This window comes from Penaeus vannamei, chromosome 13, assembly GCF_042767895.1.
Source record: "Penaeus vannamei isolate JL-2024 chromosome 13, ASM4276789v1, whole genome shotgun sequence".
In the NCBI taxonomy this organism is placed as follows: domain Eukaryota; kingdom Metazoa; phylum Arthropoda; class Malacostraca; order Decapoda; family Penaeidae; genus Penaeus; species Penaeus vannamei.
The window spans coordinates 19,688,312-19,708,311 of record NC_091561.1 but is presented as its reverse complement, the minus strand read 5'-3'; the positions used below and the strand labels follow the sequence as shown (position 1 = coordinate 19,708,311).

General features: G+C 48.4%; 1 protein-coding gene across 1 annotated transcript; it reads left to right on the top strand.

Annotated features, from left to right (window-relative positions):
- Window positions 1-1,667: 1,667 nt before the first annotated feature.
- On the top strand, window positions 1,668-17,635 carry LOC138863713 (streptococcal hemagglutinin-like). The gene is made up of 16 exons (XM_070128536.1): window positions 1,668-1,700; window positions 1,847-1,943; window positions 4,620-4,763; window positions 7,608-7,759; window positions 9,788-9,923; window positions 10,044-10,187; window positions 12,132-12,239; window positions 12,480-12,631; window positions 13,328-13,523; window positions 14,244-14,387; window positions 14,484-14,651; window positions 14,784-14,927; window positions 15,576-15,731; window positions 15,945-16,079; window positions 16,512-16,619; window positions 17,508-17,635. The coding sequence occupies exons 1-16, from the start codon at window positions 1,668-1,670 to the stop codon at window positions 17,633-17,635; spliced, it is 2,145 nt and encodes a 714-aa protein (XP_069984637.1).
- The last annotated feature ends 2,365 nt before the right edge of the window (window positions 17,636-20,000 follow it).

The window sequence follows — 20,000 nt, the reverse complement described above, 5'->3', positions numbered from 1 at the left end:
TATATGGATGGACTTTGCCGCCTCGAGGAAAAGGCTAATCGTTATAGATCGCAGGATGAAAGGTGATTAAACGATCTCTTCAGCTGCATATATGAATACATGTATATATCTCTCTATCTATTTATCTATTTCTATCTATCTATCTATCCATCTATCTGTCTATCTATCTATCTATATATTACCTTACCTAACCTACGCGACCAAAAACATAGCCTCCTTGGCGAAGGTTAAAAGGCAGAGAAGAAAAGGATAAAGGGGAAGAAGAGAGGCCTAATGCCTGCCGCGCCACTGCCTGTTGCTCGTCCCCTTCCTCCTTTCAGTGGGGAGGGGAAGGAGGGGGGCCGGAAGGGGAAGGAGGAAGGGGGAGGGGAAGGAGGAAGGGGGAGGGGAAGGAGGGGGGCCGGAAGGGGAAGGAGGAAGGGGGAGGGGAAGGAGGGGGGCCGAAAGGGGAAAGAGGAAGGGGGAGGTGTATGCGCGTTGAAAAGATGCAGACGATGTGTTGGCAATATTAGCATTTCTGTTTTATCGCCAAGCACAAACAAACAGGGAGCAAGGACAGCGATCTGTGAAAGGAAAGCGAATGGGAGGAATATGGAGCTTCATGCGGGCGCCAAGTGGAGCCCCGCTGTCGCGGTCTGCAGGGCGCCCGTCGCCTGGACCTCTCATTATCTCGACTTCGCATACGCACGCATACTCTACTTACACATTCACCGACACTCACTGGCACGTACTGTATCTGCGAGCATGCGCAAAGTCGTTAGCATCTTCGAAAAGCCTTCCGGATCTTCGTTTAGAGCACAGGCACAGGCGCGGCGAGATTTGATAATGCTATGTCTGGTCAGGCCCGCATATTATAATATTACATTGCAGATTTATGGCATAACATGATCACACTCTCCATCATATCAAAACATGAAGTGATTACATAGTTCTTCATCTATTCATCTACCACTTCGCAAGTGCTGCTTAAGCATGGGCAGACTTGATATAGATTATATGAAATAACTACAAAGGTCTGCGTGCATTATGCTAAATCTTTTTAAAGGCAAGCTGCACTTTCACCCTGAGACATATGTACGTGTTCGAATTTACTCTTAAGTGCAAAGTTTACTCTTGGTTTCTTCCGCATTGTATATTGCACCTGTCAGTGCACCGTCCCCAAGCGTAATTTTTGCGGTTACACATTACGCTGTCTTATTCTTGTGTAACATGACCCGTTGATTTCCTTTCTTCCTTGCTAAACTCGGTCACGATGCGTTGCGCTTCCGCTTCCAGGCCTTTGGGAGTTTATCACAGTAAGCTCCTCATTCAGGGCTCTGTTGGAGTGAGCCTCTAGCAAGAGGTCCTCCAAGTTTGTACTCACATTTTTCAAATCCCAGGCTGACCTGACAACATTCAAAATACACAACATGGACCCGTTCTTTTTGGCGAGAGAAACTGAAACCTTTGCAGTATTTTTAGCACCTTTATGGGTTTTAGGACCTTGAGTGCACTCTGAGTTGCAATAATAACTCCTGAGCCATGATATAGTGGGAATTCTCCCGCAAACCTTGGCGTATTTATAAACCGCTTTTAAATCTCCGTGGGGTTCTGTCCGCCTTCTATAGCGCTGATTATTTGTAAAACAACAACATAGTGTGAGCTTATACCTTTGGCTCTTATTTCTCATGTTATCGTATGACCTGTTTTATCAGATTAATGTACTCCTTGTTACATGTTCTTTTTTCTGGCTGTATAATCTGTTCACATCTGTTTGTTCTAGTGTACTCGGACTCTCGTCGCACCTGTATCTACTCCACACCTGTCCCTGACCTGATGTTCTACATTCCGCTTCTATCGAATGTAGTCTGCACTTGCAAGTGCAAAGGCTAGCACTGAAGCAGGCATTGAAGCAAGTGCAAAGGCTGGCACTGAAGCAGGCATTGAAGCAAATGCAAAGGCAGGCACTGAAGCAGGCATTGAAGCAAATGCAAAGGCAGGCACTGAAGCAGGCACTGAAGCAAGTGCAAAGGCTGGCACTGAAGCAGGCAATGAAGCAAATGCAAAGGCAGGCACTGAAGCAGGCATTGAAGCAAGTGCAAAGGCTGGCACTGAAGCAGGCATTGAAGCAAATGCAAAGGCAGGCACTGAAGCAGGCATTGAAGCAAGTGCAAAGGCTGGCACTGAAGCAGGCATTGAAGCAAGTGCAAAGGCTGGCACTGAAGCAGGCATTGAAGCAAGTGCAAAGGCTGGCACTGAAGTAGGCATTGAAGCAAGTGCAAAGGCTGGCACTGAAGCAGGCATTGAAGCAAGTGCAAAGGCTGGCACTGAAGCAGGCATTGAAGCAAGTGCAAAGGCTGGCACTGAAACAGGCATTGAAGCAAGTGCAAAGGCAGGCACTGAAGCAGGCATTGAAGCAAGTGCAAAGGCAGGCACTGAAACAGGCATTGAAGCAAGTGCAAAGGCAGGCACTGAAACAGGCATTGAAGCAAGTGCAAAGGCAGGCACTGAAACAGGCACTGAAGCAAGTGCAAAGGCTGACACTGAAGCAGGCATTGAAGCAAGTGCAAAGGCTGGCACTGAAGCAGGCATTGAAGCAAGTGCAAAGGCTGGCACTGAAGCAGGCATTGAAGCAAGTGCAAAGTCTGGCACTGAAGCAGGCACTGAAGCAAGTGCAAAGGCAGGCACTGAAGCAGGCATTGAAGCAAGTGCAAAGGCTGGCACTGAAGCAGGCATTGAAGCAAGTGCAAAGGCAGACACTGAAGCAGGCATTGAAGCAAGTGCAAAGGCTGGCACTGAAGCAGGCATTGACGCAAGTGCAAAGGCTGGCACTGAAGCAGGCATTGAAGCAAGTGCAAAGGCAGGCACTGAAGCAGGCATTGAAGCAAGAGCAAAGGCTGGCACTGAAGCAGGCATTGAAGCAAGTGCAAAGGCTGGCACTGAAGCAGGCATTGAAGTAAGTGCAAAGGCTGGCACTGAAGCAGGCATTGAAGCAAGTGCAAAGGCTGGCACTGAAACAGGCATTGAAGCAAGTGCAAAGGCTGGCACTGAAGCAGGCATTGAAGCAAGTGCAAAGGCAGGCACTGAAGCAGGCATTGAAGCAAGTGCAAAGGCTGGCACTGAAACAGGCATTGAAGCAAGTGCAAAGGCTGGCACTGAAGCAGGCATTGAAGCAAGTGCAAAGGCTGGCACTGAAGCAGGCATTGAAGCAAGTGCAAAGGCAGGCACTGAAGCAGGCATTGAAGCAAGTGCAAAGGCAGGCACTGAAACAGGCATTGAAGCAAGTGCAAAGGCTGGCACTGAAGCAGGCATTGAAGCAAGTGCAAAGGCTGGCACTGAAACAGGCATTGAAGCAAGTGCAAAGGCTGGCACTGAAGCAGGCATTGAAGCAAGTGCAAAGGCTGGCACTGAAGCAAGCAATGAAGCAAGTGCAAAGGCTAGCACTGAAGCAGGCATTGAAGCAAGTGCAAAGGCTGGCACTGAAGCAGGCAATGAAGCAAGTGCAAAGGCAGGCACTGAAGCAGGCATTGAAGCAAGTGCAAAGGCAGGCACTGAAGCAGGCATTGAAGCAAGTGCAAAGGCTGGCACTGAAGCAGGCACTGAAGCAAGTGCAAAGGCTGGCACTGAAGCAGGCATTGAAGCAAGTGCAAAGGCTGGCACTGAAGCAGGCATTGAAGCAAGTGCAAAGGCTGGCACTGAAGCAGGCATTGAAGCAAGTGCAAAGGCTGGCACTGAAGCAGGCATTGAAGCAAGTGCAAAGGCTGGCACTGAAGCAGGCATTGAAGCAAGTGCAAAGGCTGGCACTGAAGCAGGCATTGAAGCAAGTGCAAAGGCTGGCACTGAAGTAGGCATTGAAGCAAGTGCAAAGGCTGGCACTGAAGCAGGCATTGAAGCAAGTGCAAAGGCTTGCACTGAAGCAGGCATTGAAGCAAGTGCAAAGGCTGGCACTGAAACAGGCATTGAAGCAAGTGCAAAGGCAGGCACTGAAGCAGGCATTGAAGCAAGTGCAAAGGCAGGCACTGAAACAGGCATTGAAGCAAGTGCAAAGGCAGGCACTGAAACAGGCATTGAAGCAAGTGCAAAGGCAGGCACTGAAACAGGCACTGAAGCAAGTGCAAAGGCTGACACTGAAGCAGGCATTGAAGCAAGTGCAAAGGCTGGCACTGAAGCAGGCATTGAAGCAAGTGCAAAGGCTGGCACTGAAGCAGGCATTGAAGCAAGTGCAAAGTCTGGCACTGAAGCAGGCACTGAAGCAAGTGCAAAGGCAGGCACTGAAGCAGGCATTGAAGCAAGTGCAAAGGCTGGCACTGAAGCAGGCATTGAAGCAAGTGCAAAGGCAGACACTGAAGCAGGCATTGAAGCAAGTGCAAAGGCTGGCACTGAAGCAGGCATTGACGCAAGTGCAAAGGCTGGCACTGAAGCAGGCATTGAAGCAAGTGCAAAGGCTGGCACTGAAGCAGGCATTGAAGCAAGAGCAAAGGCTGGCACTGAAGCAGGCATTGAAGCAAGTGCAAAGGCTGGCACTGAAGCAGGCATTGAAGTAAGTGCAAAGGCTGGCACTGAAGCAGGCATTGAAGCAAGTGCAAAGGCTGGCACTGAAACAGGCATTGAAGCAAGTGCAAAGGCTGGCACTGAAGCAGGCATTGAAGCAAGTGCAAAGGCAGGCACTGAAGCAGGCATTGAAGCAAGTGCAAAGGCTGGCACTGAAACAGGCATTGACGCAAGTGCAAAGGCTGGCACTGAAGCAGGCATTGAAGCAAGTGCAAAGGCTGGCACTGAAGCAGGCATTGAAGCAAGTGCAAAGGCAGGCACTGAAGCAGGCATTGAAGCAAGTGCAAAGGCAGGCACTGAAACAGGCATTGAAGCAAGTGCAAAGGCTGGCACTGAAGCAGGCATTGAAGCAAGTGCAAAGGCTGGCACTGAAACAGGCATTGAAGCAAGTGCAAAGGCTGGCACTGAAGCAGGCATTGAAGCAAGTGCAAAGGCTGGCACTGAAGCAAGCAATGAAGCAAGTGCAAAGGCTAGCACTGAAGCAGGCATTGAAGCAAGTGCAAAGGCTGGCACTGAAGCAGGCAATGAAGCAAGTGCAAAGGCAGGCACTGAAGCAGGCATTGAAGCAAGTGCAAAGGCAGGCACTGAAGCAGGCATTGAAGCAAGTGCAAAGGCTGGCACTGAAGCAGGCACTGAAGCAAGTGCAAAGGCTGGCACTGAAGCAGGCATTGAAGCAAGTGCAAAGGCTGGCACTGAAGCAGGCATTGAAGCAAGTGCAAAGGCTGGCACTGAAGCAGGCATTGAAGCAAGTGCAAAGGCTGGCACTGAAGCAGGCATTGAAGCAAGAGCAAAGGCAGGCACTGAAGCAGGCATTGAAGCAAGAGCAAAGGCTGGCACTGAAGCAGGCATTGAAGCAAGTGCAAAGGCTGGCACTGAAGCAGGCATTGAAGCAAGTGCAAAGGCTGGCACTGAAGCAGGCATTGAAGCAAGTGCAAAGGCTGGCACTGAAGCAGGCATTGAAGCAAGTGCAAAGGCTGGCACTGAAGCAGGCATTGAAGCAAGTGCAAAGGCTGGCACTGAAGCAGGCATTGAAGCAAGTGCAAAGGCTGGCACTGAAGCAGGCATTGAAGCAAGTGCAAAGGCTGGCACTGAAGCAGGCATTGAAGCAAGTGCAAAGGCTGGCACTGAAACAGGCATTGAAGCAAGTGCAAAGGCTGGCACTGAAGCAGGCATTGAAGCAAGTGCAAAGGCTGGCACTGAAGCAGGCATTGAAGCAAGTGCAAAGGCTGGCACTGAAGCAGGCATTGAAGCAAGTGCAAAGGCTGGCACTGAAGCAGGCATTGAAGCAAGTGCAAAGGCTGGCACTGAAGCAGGCATTGAAGCAAGTGCAAAGGCTGGCACTGAAGCAGGCATTGAAGCAAGTGCAAAGGCTGGCACTGAAGCAGGCATTGAAGCAAGTGCAAAGGCTGGCACTGGAGCAGGCATTGAAGCAAGTGCAAAGGCTGGCACTGAAGCAGGCATTGAAGCAAGTGCAAAGGCTGGCACTGAAGCAGGCAATGAAGCAAGTGCAAAGGCTGGCACTGAAGCAGGCATTGAAGCAAGTGCAAAGGCAGGCACTGAAGCAGGCATTGAAGCAAGTGCAAAGGCTGGCACTGAAGCAGGCATTGAAGCAAGTGCAAAGGCTGGCACTGAAGCAGGCATTGAAGCAAGTGCAAAGGCTGACACTGAAGCAGGCATTGAAGCAAGTGCAAAGGCTGGCACTGAAGCAGGCATTGAAGCAAGTGCAAAGGCTGGCACTGAAGCAGGCATTGAAGCAAGTGCAAAGGCTGGCACTGAAGCAGGCATTGAAGCAAGTGCAAAGGCTGGCACTGAAGCAGGCATTGAAGCAAGTGCAAAGGCTGGCACTGAAGCAGGCATTGAAGCAAGTGCAAAGGCTGGCACTGAAGCAGGCACTGAAGCAAGTGCAAAGGCTGACACTGAAGCAGGCAATGAAGCAAATGCAAAGGCAGGCACTGAAGCAGGCATTGAAGCAAGAGCAAAGGCTGGCACTGAAGCAGGCATTGAAGCAAGTGCAAAGGCTGGCACTGAAGCAGGCACTGAAGCAAGTGCAAAGGCTGGCACTGAAGCAGGCAATGAAGCAAATGCAAAGGCAGGCACTGAAGCAGGCACTGAAGCAAGTGCAAAGGCTGGCACTGAAGCAGGCATTGAAGCAAGTGCAAAGGCTGGCACTGAAGCAGGCATTGACGCAAGTGCAAAGGCTGGCACTGAAGCAGGCATTGAAGCAAGTGCAAAGGCTGGCACTGAAGCAGGCATTGAAGCAAGTGCAAAGGCTGGCACTGAAGCAGGCATTGAAGCAAGTGCAAAGGCTGGCACTGAAGCAGGCATTGAAGCAAGTGCAAAGGCTGGCACTGAAGCAGGCATTGAAGCAAGTGCAAAGGCTGGCACTGAAACAGGCATTGAAGCAAGTGCAAAGGCTGGCACTGAAGCAGGCATTGAAGCAAGTGCAAAGGCAGGCACTGAAGCAGGCATTGAAGCAAGTGCAAAGGCAGGCACTGAAACAGGCATTGAAGCAAGTGCAAAGGCAGGCACTGAAACAGGCACTGAAGCAAGTGCAAAGGCTGACACTGAAGCAGGCATTGAAGCAAGTGCAAAGGCTGGCACTGAAGCAGGCATTGAAGCAAGTGCAAAGGCTGGCACTGAAGCAGGCATTGAAGCAAGTGCAAAGTCTGGCACTGAAGCAGGCACTGAAGCAAGTGCAAAGGCTGGCACTGAAGCAGGCATTGAAGCAAGTGCAAAGGCAGGCACTGAAGCAGGCATTGAAGCAAGTGCAAAGGCAGACACTGAAGCAGGCATTGAAGCAAGTGCAAAGGCTGGCACTGAAGCAGGCATTGAAGCAAGTGCAAAGGCTGGCACTGAAACAGGCATTGAAGCAAGTGCAAAGGCAGGCACTGAAGCAGGCATTGAAGCAAGTGCAAAGGCTGGCACTGAAGCAGGCATTGAAGCAAGTGCAAAGGCAGGCACTGAAGCAGGCATTGAAGCAAGTGCAAAGGCTGGCACTGAAGCAGGCATTGAAGCAAGTGCAAAGGCTGGCACTGAAGCAGGCATTGAAGCAAGTGCAAAGGCTGGCACTGAAGCAGGCATTGAAGCAAGTGCAAAGGCAGGCACTGAAGCAGGCATTGAAGCAAGTGCAAAGGCTGGCACTGAAACAGGCATTGACGCAAGTGCAAAGGCTGGCACTGAAGCAGGCATTGAAGCAAGTGCAAAGGCTGGCACTGAAGCAGGCATTGAAGCAAGTGCAAAGGCTGGCACTGAAGCAGGCATTGAAGCAAGTGCAAAGGCAGGCACTGAAACAGGCATTGAAGCAAGTGCAAAGGCTGGCACTGAAGCAGGCATTGAAGCAAGTGCAAAGGCTGGCACTGAAGCAGGCATTGAAGCAAGTGCAAAGGCTGGCACTGAAGCAGGCATTGAAGCAAGTACAAAGGCTGGCACTGAAGCAGGCATTGAAGCAAGTGCAAAGGCAGGCACTGAAGCAGGCATTGAAGCAAGTGCAAAGGCTGGCACTGAAGCAGGCATTGAAGCAAGTGCAAAGGCTGGCACTGAAGCAGGCATTGAAGCAAGTGCAAAGGCAGGCACTGAAGCAGGCATTGAAGCAAGTGCAAAGGCTGGCACTGAAGCAGGCATTGAAGCAAGTGCAAAGGCTGGCACTGAAGCAGGCATTGAAGCAAGTGCAAAGGCTGGCACTGAAGCAGGCATTGAAGCAAGTGCAAAGGCTGGCACTGAAGCAGGCATTGAAGCAAGTGCAAAGGCTGGCACTGAAGCAGGCATTGAAGCAAGAGCAAAGGCAGGCACTGAAGCAGGCATTGAAGCAAGAGCAAAGGCTGGCACTGAAGCAGGCATTGAAGCAAGTGCAAAGGCAGGCACTGAAGCAGGCATTGAAGCAAGTGCAAAGGCTGGCACTGAAGCAGGCATTGAAGCAAGTGCAAAGGCTGGCACTGAAACAGGCATTGAAGCAAGTGCAAAGGCTGGCACTGAAGCAGGCATTGAAGCAAGTGCAAAGGCTGGCACTGAAGCAGGCATTGAAGCAAGTGCAAAGGCTGGCACTGAAGTAGGCATTGAAGCAAGTGCAAAGGCTGGTACTGAAGCAGGCATTGAAGCAAGTGCAAAGGCTGGCACTGAAGCAGGCATTGAAGCAAGTGCAAAGGCTGGCACTGAAGCAGGCATTGAAGCAAGTGCAAAGGCTGGCACTGAAGCAGGCATTGAAGCAAGTGCAAAGGCTGGCACTGAAGCAGGCATTGAAGCAAGTGCAAAGGCTGGCACTGAAGCAGGCATTGAAGCAAGTGCAAAGGCAGGCACTGAAGCAGGCATTGAAGCAAGTGCAAAGGCTGGCACTGAAGCAGGCATTGAAGCAAGTGCAAAGGCAGGCACTGAAGCAGGCATTGAAGCAAGAGCAAAGGCAGGCACTGAAGCAGGCATTGAAGCAAGTGCAAAGGCAGGCACTGAAGCAGGCATTGAAGCAAGTGCAAAGGCTGGCACTGAAGCAGGCATTGAAGCAAGTGCAAAGGCTGGCACTGAAGCAGGCATTGAAGCAAGTGCAAAGGCTGGCACTGAAGCAGGCATTGAAGCAAGTGCAAAGGCTGGCACTGAAGCAGGCAATGAAGCAAGTGCAAAGGCTGGCACTGAAGCAGGCAATGAAGCAAGTGCAAAGGCTGGCACTGAAGCAGGCATTGAAGCAAGTGCAAAGGCTGGCACTGAAGCAGGCATTGAAGCAAGTGCAAAGGCTGGCACTGAAGCAGGCATTGAAGCAAGTGCAAAGGCTGACACTGAAGCAGGCATTGAAGCAAGTGCAAAGGCTGGCACTGAAGCAGGCATTGAAGTAAGTGCAAAGGCTGGCACTGAAGCAGGCATTGAAGCAAGTGCAAAGGCTGGCACTGAAGCAGGCATTGAAGCAAGTGCAAAGGCTGGCACTGAAGCAGGCATTGAAGCAAGTGCAAAGGCTGGCACTGAAGCAGGCATTGAAGCAAGTGCAAAGGCTGGCACTGAAGCAGGCATTGAAGCAAGTGCAAAGGCTGGCACTGAAGCAGGCATTGAAGCAAGTGCAAAGGCTGGCACTGAAGCAGGCATTGAAGCAAGTGCAAAGGCTGGCACTGAAGCAGGCATTGAAGCAAGTGCAAAGGCAGGCACTGAAGCAGGCATTGAAGCAAGTGCAAAGGCTGGCACTGAAGCAGGCATTGAAGCAAGTGCAAAGGCTGGCACTGAAGCAGGCATTGAAGCAAGTGCAAAGGCTGGCACTGAAGCAGGCATTGAAGCAAGTGCAAAGGCTGGCACTGAAGCAGGCATTGAAGCAAGTGCAAAGGCAGGCACTGAAGCAGGCATTGAAGCAAATGCAAAGGCAGGCATTGAAGCAAGTGCAAAGGCTGGCACTGAAGCAGGCACTGAAGCAAGTGCAAAGGCAGGCACTGAAGCAGGCATTGAAGCAAGAGCAAAGGCTGGCACTGAAGCAGGCATTGAAGCAAGTGCAAAGGCAGGCACTGAAGCAGACATTGAAGCAAGTGCAAAGGCTGGCACTGAAGCAGGCATTAAAGCAAGTGCAAAGGCAGGCACTGAAGCAGGCATTGAAGCAAGTGCAAAGGCTTGCACTGAAGCAGACATTGAAGCAAGTGCAAAGGCAGGCACTGAAGCAGGCACTGAAGCAAGTGCAAAGGCTGGCACTGAAGCAGGCATTGAAGCAAGTGCAAAGGCAGGAACTGAAGCAGGCATTGAAGCAAGTGCAAAGGCTGGCACTGAAGCAGGCATTGAAGCAAGTGCAAAGGCTGGCACTGAAGCAGGCATTGAAGCAAGTGCAAAGGCTGGCACTGAAGCAGGCACTGAAGCAAGTGCAAAGGCAGGCACTGAAACAGGCATTGAAGCAAGTGCAAAGGCTGGCACTGAAGCAGGCAATGAAGCAAGTGCAAAGGCAGGCACTGAAGCAGGCATTGAAGCAAATGCAAAGGCTGGCACTGAAGCAGGCATTGAAGCAAGTGCAAAGGCTGGCACTGAAGCAGGCAATGAAGCAAGTGCAAAGGCTGGCACTGAAGCAGGCATTGAAGCAAGTGCAAAGGCTGGCACTGAAGCAGGCATTGAAGCAAGTGCAAAGGCTGGCACTGAAGCAGGCATTGAAGCAAGTGCAAAGGCTGGCACTGAAGCAGGCATTGAAACAAGTGCAAAGGCTGGCACTGAAGCAGGCATTGAAGCAAGTGCAAAGGCTGACACTGAAGCAGGCATTGAAGCAAGTGCAAAGGCAGGCACTGAAGCAGGCAATGAAGCAAGTGCAAAGGTAGGAACTGAAGCAGGCATTAAAGCAAGTGCAAAGGCTGGCACTGAAACAGGCATTGAAGCAAGTGCAAAGGCTGGCACTGAAGCAGGCATTGAAGCAAGTGCAAAGGCTGGCACTGAAGCAGGCATTGAAGCAAATGCAAAGGCAGGCACTGAAACAGGCATTGAAGCAAGTGCAAAGGCTGGCACTGAAGCAGGCATTGAAGCAAGTGCAAAGGTAGGCACTGAAGCAGGCATTGAAGCAAGTGCAAAGGCAGGCACTGAAGCAGGCATTGAAGCAAGTGCAAAGGCTGGCACTGAAGCAGGCATTGAAGCAAGTGCAAAGGCTGGCACTGAAGCAGGCATTGAAGCAAGTGCAAAGGCTGGCACTGAAGCAGGCACTGAAGCAAGTGCAAAGGCTGGCACTGAAGCAGGCATTGAAGCAAGTGCAAAGGCTGGCACTGAAGCAGGCATTGAAGCAAGTGCAAAGACAGGCACTGAAGCAGGCATTGAAGCAAGTGCAAAGGCAGGCACTGAAGCAGGCATTGAAGCAAGTGCAAAGGCTGGCACTGAAGCAGGCATTAAAGCAAGTGCAAAGGCAGGCATTGAAGCAGGCATTGAAGCAAGTGCAAAGGCTGGCACTGAAGCAGGCATTGAAGCATGTGCAAAGGCTGGCACTGAAGCAGGCACTGAAGCAAGTGCAAAGGCAGGCACTGAAGCAGGCATTGAAGCAAGTGCAAAGGCTGGCACTGAAGCAGGCATTGAAGCAAGTGCAAAGGCTGGCACTGAAGCAGGCATTGAAGCAAATGCAAAGGCTGGCACTGAAGCAGGCATTGAAGCAAGTTCAAAGGCAGGCACTGAAGCAGGCAATGAAGCAAGTGCAAAGGCTGGCACTGAAGCAGGCATTGAAGCAAGTGCAAAGGCTGGCACTGAAGCAGGCATTGAAGCAAGTGCAAAGGCAGGCGCTGAAGCAGGCATTGAAGCAAGTGCAAAGGCTAGCACTGAAGCAGGCACTGAAGCAAGTGCAAAGGCTGGCACTGAAGCAGGCATTGAAGCAAGTGCAAAGGCTGGCACTGAAGCAGGCATTGAAGCAAGTGCAAAGGCTGGCACTGAAGCAGGCACTGAAGCAAGTGCAAAGGCTGACACTGAAGCAGGCAATGAAGCAAGTGCAAAGGCTGGCACTGAAGCAGGCATTGAAGCAAGTGCAAAGGCTGGCACTGAAGCAGGCATTAAAGCAAGTGCAAAGGCTGGCACTGAAGCAGGCACTGAAGCAAGTGCAAAGGCTGGCACTGAAACAGGCATTGAAGCAAGTGCAAAGGCTGGAACTGAAGCAGGCATTGAAGTAAGTGCAAAGGCTGGCACTGAAGCAGGCATTAAAGCAAGTGCAAAGGCTGGCACTGAAGCAGGCATTAAAGCAAGAGCAAAGGCTGGCACTGAAGCAGGCATTGAAGCAAGTGCAAAGGCAGGCACTGAAGCAGGCAATGAAGCAAGTGCAAAGGCTGGCACTGAAGCAGGCATTGAAGCAAGTGCAAAGGCTGGCACTGAAGCAGGCACTGAAGCAAGTGCAAAGGCTGGCACTGAAGCAGGCAATGAAGCAAGTGCAAAGGCTGGCACTGAAGCAGGCATTGAAGCAAGTGCAAAGGCTGGCACTGAAGCAGGCAATGAAGCAAGTGCAAAGGTAGGCACTGAAGCAAGTGCAAAGACTAGCACTGAAGCAGGCAATGAAGCAAGTGCAAAGGCTGGCACTGAAGCAGGCAATGAAGCAAGTGCAAAGGCTGGCACTGAAGCAGACATTGAAGCAAATGCAAAGGCAGGCACTGAAGCAGGCATTGAAGCAAGTGCAAAGGCAGGCACTGAAGCAGGCATTGAAGCAAGTGCAAAGGCAGGCACTGAAGCAGGCAATGAAGCAAGTGCAAAGGCAGGCACTGAAGCAGGCAATGAAGCAAGTGCAAAGGCAGGCACTGAAGCAGGCATTGAAGCAAGTGCAAAGGCTGGCACTGAAGCAGGCAGTGAAGCAAGTGCAAAGGCAGGCACTGAAGCAGGCACTGAAGCAAGTGCAAAGGCTGACACTGAAGCAGGCAATGAAGCAAGAGCAAAGGCAGGCACTGAAGCAGGCATTGAAGCAAGTGCAAAGACAGGCACTGAAGCAGGCATTGAAGCAAATGCAAAGGCAGGCACTGAAGCAGGCATTGAAGCAAGTGCAAAGGCTGGCACTGAAGCAGGCATTGAAGCAAGTGCAAAGGCAGGCACTGAAGCAGGCATTGAAGCAAGTGCAAAGGCTGGCACTGAAGCAGGCATTGAAGCAAGTGCAAAGGCTGGCACTGAAGCAGGCATTGAAGCAAGTGCAAAGGCTGGCACTGAAGCAGGCATTGAAGCAAGTGCAAAGGCTGGCACTGAAGCAGGCATTGAAGCAAGTGCAAAGGCAGGCACTGAAGCAGGCATTGAAGCAAGTGCAAAGGCTGGCACTGAAGCAGGCATTGAAGCAAGTGCAAAGGCAGGCACTGAAGCAGGCATTGAAGCAAGTGCAAAGACAGGCACTGAAGCAGGCATTTAAGCAAATGCAAAGGCAGGCACTGAAGCAGGCACTGAAGCAAGTGCAAAGACAGGCACTGAAACAGGCATTGAAGCAAGTGCAAAGGCTGGCACTGAAGCAGGCAATGAAGCAAGTGCAAAGGCTGGCACTGAAGCAGGCATTGAAGCAAATGCAAAGGCTGGCACTGAAGCAGGCATTGAAGCAAGTGCAAAGACAGGCACTGAAGCAGGTATTTAAGCAAATGCAAAGGCAGGCACTGAAGCAGGCACTGAAGGAAGTGCAAAGACAGGCACTGAAGCAGGCATTGAAGCAAGTGCAAAGGCTGGCACTGAAGCAGGCATTGAAGCAAGTGCAAAGGCTGGCACTGAAGCAGGCATTGAAGCAAGTGCAAAGGCAGGCACTGAAGCAGGCATTGAAGCAAGTGCAAAGGCAGGCACTGAAGCAGGCAATGAAGCAAGTGCAAAGGCTGGCACTGAAGCAGGCATTAAAGCAAGTGCAAAGGCTGGCACTGAAGCAGGCATTGAAGCAAGTGCAAAGGCTGGCACTGAAGCAGGCACTGAAGCAAGTGCAAAGGCTGACACTGAAGCAGGCAATGAAGCAAGTGCAAAGGCTGGCACTGAAGCAGGCATTGAAGCAAGTGCAAAGGCTGGCACTGAAGCAGGCATTGAAGCAAGTGCAAAGGCTGGTACTGAAGCAGGCATTGAAGCAAGTGCAAAGGCTGGCACTGAAGCAGGCATTGAAGCAAGTGCAAAGGCTGACACTGAAGCAGGCATTGAAGCAAGTGCAAAGGCTGGCACTGAAGCAGGCATTGAAGCAAGTGCAAAGGCAGGCACTGAAGCAGGCATTGAAGCAAGTGCAAAGACAGGCACTGAAGCAGGCATTGAAGCAAGTGCAAAGGCTGGCACTGAAGCAGGCATTGAAGCAAGTGCAAAGGCTGGCACTGAAGCAGGCATTGAAGCAAGTGCAAAGGCTGGCACTGAAGCAGGCACTGAAGCAAGTGCAAAGGCTGGCACTGAAACAGGCAATGAAGTAAGTGCAAAGGCTGGCACTGAAGCAGGCATTGAAGCAAGTGCAAAGGCTGGCACTGAAGCAGGCACTGAAGCAAGTGCAAAGGCTGACACTGAAGCAGGCATTGAAGCAAGTGCAAAGGCTGGCACTGAAGCAGGCATTGAAGCAAATGCAAAGGCAGGCACTGAAGCAGGCACTGAAGCAAGTGCAAAGGCTGGCACTGAAGCAGGCATTGAAGCAAGTGCAAAGGCAGGAACTGAAGCAGACATTGAAGCATGTGCAAAGGCAGGCACTGAAGCAGGCATTGAAGCAAGTGCAAAGACAGGCACTGAAGCAGGCATTGAAGCAAGTGCAAAGGCAGGCACTGAAGCAGGCAATGAAGCAAGTGCAAAGGCTTGCACTGAAGCAGGCAATGAAGCAAGTGCAAAGGCTGGCACTGAAGCAGGCACTGAAGCAAGTGCAAAGGCTGACACTGAAGCAGGCAATGAAGCAAGTGCAAAGGCTGGCACTGAAGCAGGCATTGAAGCAAATGCAAAGGCTGACACTGAAGCAGGCAATGAAGCAAGTGCAAAGGCTGGCACTGAAGCAGGCATTGAAGCAAGTGCAAAGGCAGGCACTGAAGCAGGCATTGAAGCAAGTGCAAAGGCTGGCACTGAAGCAGGCATTGAAGCAAGTGCAAAGGCTGGCACTGAAGCAGGCATTGAAGCAAGTGCAAAGGCTGGCACTGAAGCAGGCATTGAAGCAAGTGCAAAGGCTGGCACTGAAGCAGGCATTGAAGCAAGTGCAAAGACAGGCACTGAAGCAGGCATTGAAGCAAGTGCAAAGGCTGGCACTGAAGCAGGCATTGAAGCAAGTGCAAAGGCTGGCACTGAAGCAGGCATTGAAGCAAGTGCAAAGGCTGGCACTGAAACAGGCATTGAAGCAAGTGCAAAGGCTGGCACTGAAGCAGGCACTGAAGCAAGTGCAAAGGCTGGCACTGAAGCAGGCATTGAAGCAAATGCAAAGGCAGGCACTGAAGCAGGCATTGAAGCAAGTGCAAAGGCAGGCACTGAAGCAGGCATTGAAGCAAGTGCAAAGGCTGGCACTGAAGCAGACATTGAAGCAAGTGCAAAGGCTGGCACTGAAGCAGGCATTGAAGCAAGTGCAAAGGCTGGCACTGAAGCAGGCAATGAAGCAAGTGCAAAGGCTGACACTGAAGCAGGCATTAAAGCAAGTGCAAAGGCTGGCACTGAAGCAGGCATTAAAGCAAGTGCAAAGGCTGGCACTGAAGCAGGCATTGAAGCAAGTGCAAAGGCAGGCACTGAAGCAGGCATTGAAGCAAGTACAAAGGCTGACACTGAAGCAGGCATTGAAACAAGTGGAAAGGCTGGCACTGAAGCAGGAACTGAAGCAAGTGCAAAGGCAGGCACTGAAGCAGGCATTGGAGCAAGTGCAAAGGCAGGCACTGAAGCAGGCAATGAAGCAAGTGCAAAGGCAGGCACTGAAGCAGGCATTGAAGCAAGTGCAAAGGCAGGCACTGAAGCAGGCACTGAAGCAAGTGCAAAGGCTGGCACTGAAGCAGGCACTGAAGCAAGTGCAAAGGCTGGCACTGAAGGAGGCATTGAAGCAAGTGCAAAGGCTGGCACTGAAGCAGGCAATGAAGCAAGTGCAAAGGCTGGCACTGAAGCAGGCATTGAAGCAAGCGCAAAGGCAGGCACTGAAGCAGGCATTAAAGCAAGAGCAAAGGCTGGCACTGAAGCAGGCATTGAAGCAAGTGCAAAGGCAGGCACTGAAGCAGGCAATGAAGCAAGTGCAAAGGCTGGCACTGAAGCAGGCATTGAAGCAAGTGCAAAGGCTGGCACTGAAGCAGGCACTGAAGCAAGTGCAAAGGCTGGCACTGAAGCAGGCATTGAAGCAAGTGCAAAGGCAGACACTGAAGCAGGCAATGAAGCAAGTGCAAAGGCTGGCACTGAAGCAGGCATTGAAGCAAATGCAAAGGCTGGCACTGAAGCAGGCATTGAAGCAAGTGCAAAGGCTGGCACTGAAGCAGGCATTGAAGCAAGTGCAAAGGCAGGCACTGAAGCAGGCAATGAAGCAAGTGCAAAGGCTGGCACTGAAGCAGGCATTGAAGCAAGTGCAAAGGCTGGCACTGAAGCAGGCACTGAAGCAAGTGCAAAGGCTGGCACTGAAGCAGGCATTGAAGCAAGTGCAAAGGCTGGCACTGAAGTAGGCATTGAAGCAAGTGCAAAGGCAGGCACTGAAGCAGGCAATGAAGCAAGTGCAAAGGCTTGCACTGAAACAGGCATTGAAGCAAGTGCAAAGGCAGGCACTGAAGCAGGCAATGAAGCAAGTGCAAAGGCTGGCACTGAAGCAGGCATTGAAGCAAGTGCAAAGGCAGGAACTGAAGCAGGCAATGAAGCAAGTGCAAAGGCTTGCACTGAAGCAGGCATTGAAGCAAGTGGAAAGGCTGGCACTGAAGCAGGCACTGAAGCAGGCATTGAAGCAAGTGCAAAGGCAGGAACTGAAGCAGGCAATGAAGCAAGTGCAAAGGCTGGCACTGAAGCAGGCACTGAAGCAGGCATTGAAGCAAGTGCAAAGGCAGGAACTGAAGCAGGCAATGAAGCAAGTGCAAAGGCTGGCACTGAAGCAGGCATTGAAGCAAGTGCAAAGGCTGGCACTGAAGCAGGCATTGAAGCAAGTGCAAAGGCTGGCACTGAAGCAGGCAATGAAGCAAGTGCAAAGGCTGGCACTGAAGCAGGCATTGAAGCAAGTGCAAAGGCTGGCACTGAAGCAGGCATTGAAGCAAGTGCAAAGGCTGGCACTGAAGCAGGCATTGAAGCAAGTGCAAAGGCAGGCACTGAAACAGGCATTGAAGCAAATGCAAAGGCTGGCACTGAAGCAGGCATTGAAGCAAGTGCAAAGGCTGGCACTGAAGCAGGCATTGAAGCAAGTGCAAAGGCAGGAACTGAAGCAGGCAATGAAGCAAGTGCAAAGGCTGGCACTGAAGCAGGCATTGAAGCAAGTGCAAAGGCTGGCACTGAAGCAGGCATTGAAGCAAGTGCAAAGGCTGGCACTGAAGCAGGCAATGAAGCAAGTGCAAAGGCTGGCACTGAAGCAGGCATTGAAGCAAGTGCAAAGGCTGGCACTGAAGCAGGCATTGAAGCAAGTGCAAAGGCAGGAACTGAAGCAGGCAATGAAGCAAGTGCAAAGGCTGGCACTGAAGCAGGCATTGAAGCAAGTGCAAAGGCTGGCACTGAAGCAGGCATTGAAGCAAGTGCAAAGGCAGGCACTGAAACAGGCATTGAAGCAGACCAAACTCTAAAGTCTGGTTGTGTAGTATCTTTTACAGAATGAATGAATTTCCCCTATAATAACATACGTTTTCTGTACGTATATGGAGAAACTTTTTAGGGTTAACTAGAACAATTTTTATGTTTCATCTATCTCTGAAAGAAGAAACCAAGGACAAAATTGAATATTAACCAAGAATCCTAGAGGCTATAGATTGAGAAATGGCTCTATTAAAATTATATACATATATCCTCTAATTCTGTTACCGGAATGTAGTAGTTTCGTGTAAATATTTTCCATGGATATTGCTACCGCCTGTGGTAGATAAAACTTCTGCATGCGGTAAAACCTACAACGCGTAATGAAAATGTACAAAATGAGTTCAAGCGCATTATTTCACAACCCATACACACTTTAGGAGACGAATGCTCTTCCTTAGTTACTGCAAGATCCCAATACGACCTGTCTCCAGTGCTATCTCGATGTTACATGTTTTACGGCGCTCTATATGTCTAAGGATTCGCACCCTTATGCCCAAGTCTCGAACGTCTGTTTCCGGACAACTACTGGACTTATCCATTCATGTTGCTGATCACGAGACTCTCGCTCTCCTTGGCTTACCAAAATAATACCTTCTATTTGTTTGACACTGATTTTGCCCTCTGTATATCAGTATACCAAAATACTACTGCTACTACTACTACTACTACCACCACCACCACTACCACTACTACTACTACTACTACTACTACTACTATTACTACTACTACTACTACTACTACTACTATTACTACTACTACTACTACTACTACCACCACCACTACCACCACTACTGCTAGTATACTAATGATAATATCAACCGGAAAAATAGTGGAGGGGGTCTGAAAAATGTAATGGATCGCGTCCGTACTAAGGTTTTACCAATCAGAGACATGAGCCACTACTCGTTCCCAACCAGAGAATGATCCTGTTGGTTATTATCATTATTATAATTATTATTGTTATTATTATTATTATTAATATTATTATTATTATTATTATTATTATTATTATTATTATTATTATTATTAGTAGTAGTAGTAGTAGTAGTAGTAGTATCGTTATTATTATCATTATCAATATCGTTATTATTACTATTAGTGTAACTATTATTCAAAATACTAACAATAGTGAGAATAACAACAATAATAATGATAACAATATTACTAATTGTATCAGTGATAATGATAATGATGATAATGATAATGACAATGATAATAGTAATAATAATGATAATAATAATAATGATGGTAATAATTGTGATAATAATGATAATAATGATATTATCATTGTTGTTGTTATTATCATCATTGTTATTATTAATGTAATTATTATCGTTGATGGTGTTACTATTATCATTATAATTACAATTTCTAAATCTATTATTTCTGTTATTATAGTGCTTGTTATTGTTACAATTCCCCCTTTTTTCTTCTCCCTCTCTTCTTCTTATTATTATTATCATCACTAATACCATTATCCTTATTATTGTTATCATTGTTATTATCATTATTATAATCAATATCATTACAATTATTATTATCACCTTTATTATCATCATAGTAATAATAATAATGAGGATAATAATAATAATTATTAATATTGTTATTTTTATTATCATCATTACTTTTATTACTGCTACTATTATTGACATAATTATTACTATTATCATTATTATAATTTTTACTATTATTGTTGTTACTCTTATCATTATAACTAATATCATTATCATTATCATTGGTATTACTGCAACTACTAATATTATTATCATTAACTGTGTTTTCATCCTTATCATCATTATCATTGTGACTATCATTATCAATATCATTTTCATTATTATCATTATCTAAATTATTCATATTATTGTTATTGCTTATTAACACCATTATCATTATTACAATTAACATTATTATTCTTATTATCATTATTATTATTATTTACACTGATATTGATATTATTGATATCGATACTGTTATCATTATTATTACCATTATCATCATTATTATCATTATTATTACCATTATCATCATTATTATCATTATTATTACCATTATCATCATTATTATCATTATTATTACCATTATCATCATTATTATCATTATTATTACCATTATCATCATTATTATCATTATTATTACCATTATCATCATTATTTTCATTATTATTACCATTATCATCATTATTATCATTATTATTACCATTATCATCATTATTATCATTATTATTACCATTATCATCATTATTATCATTATTATTACCATTATCATCATTATTATCATTATTATTACCATTATCATCATTATTATCATTATTATTACCATTATCATCATTATTATCATTATTATTACCATTATCATCATTATTATCATTATTATTACCATTATCATCA

Excerpts from the sequence above, each read along its gene's own strand:
- LOC138863713 (XM_070128536.1), top strand. The coding sequence starts at position 1,668 with ATGTTATCGTATGACCTGTTTTATCAGATTAAT. Across the intron at positions 13,524-14,243 it reads AAAGACAGGCACTGAAGCAG|GCATTGAAGCAAGTGCAAAG; the intron begins GTATTTAAGCAA and ends GCACTGAAGCAG. Across the intron at positions 16,080-16,511 it reads AAAGGCAGGCACTGAAGCAG|GCATTGAAGCAAGTGCAAAG; the intron begins GCAATGAAGCAA and ends GCACTGAAGTAG.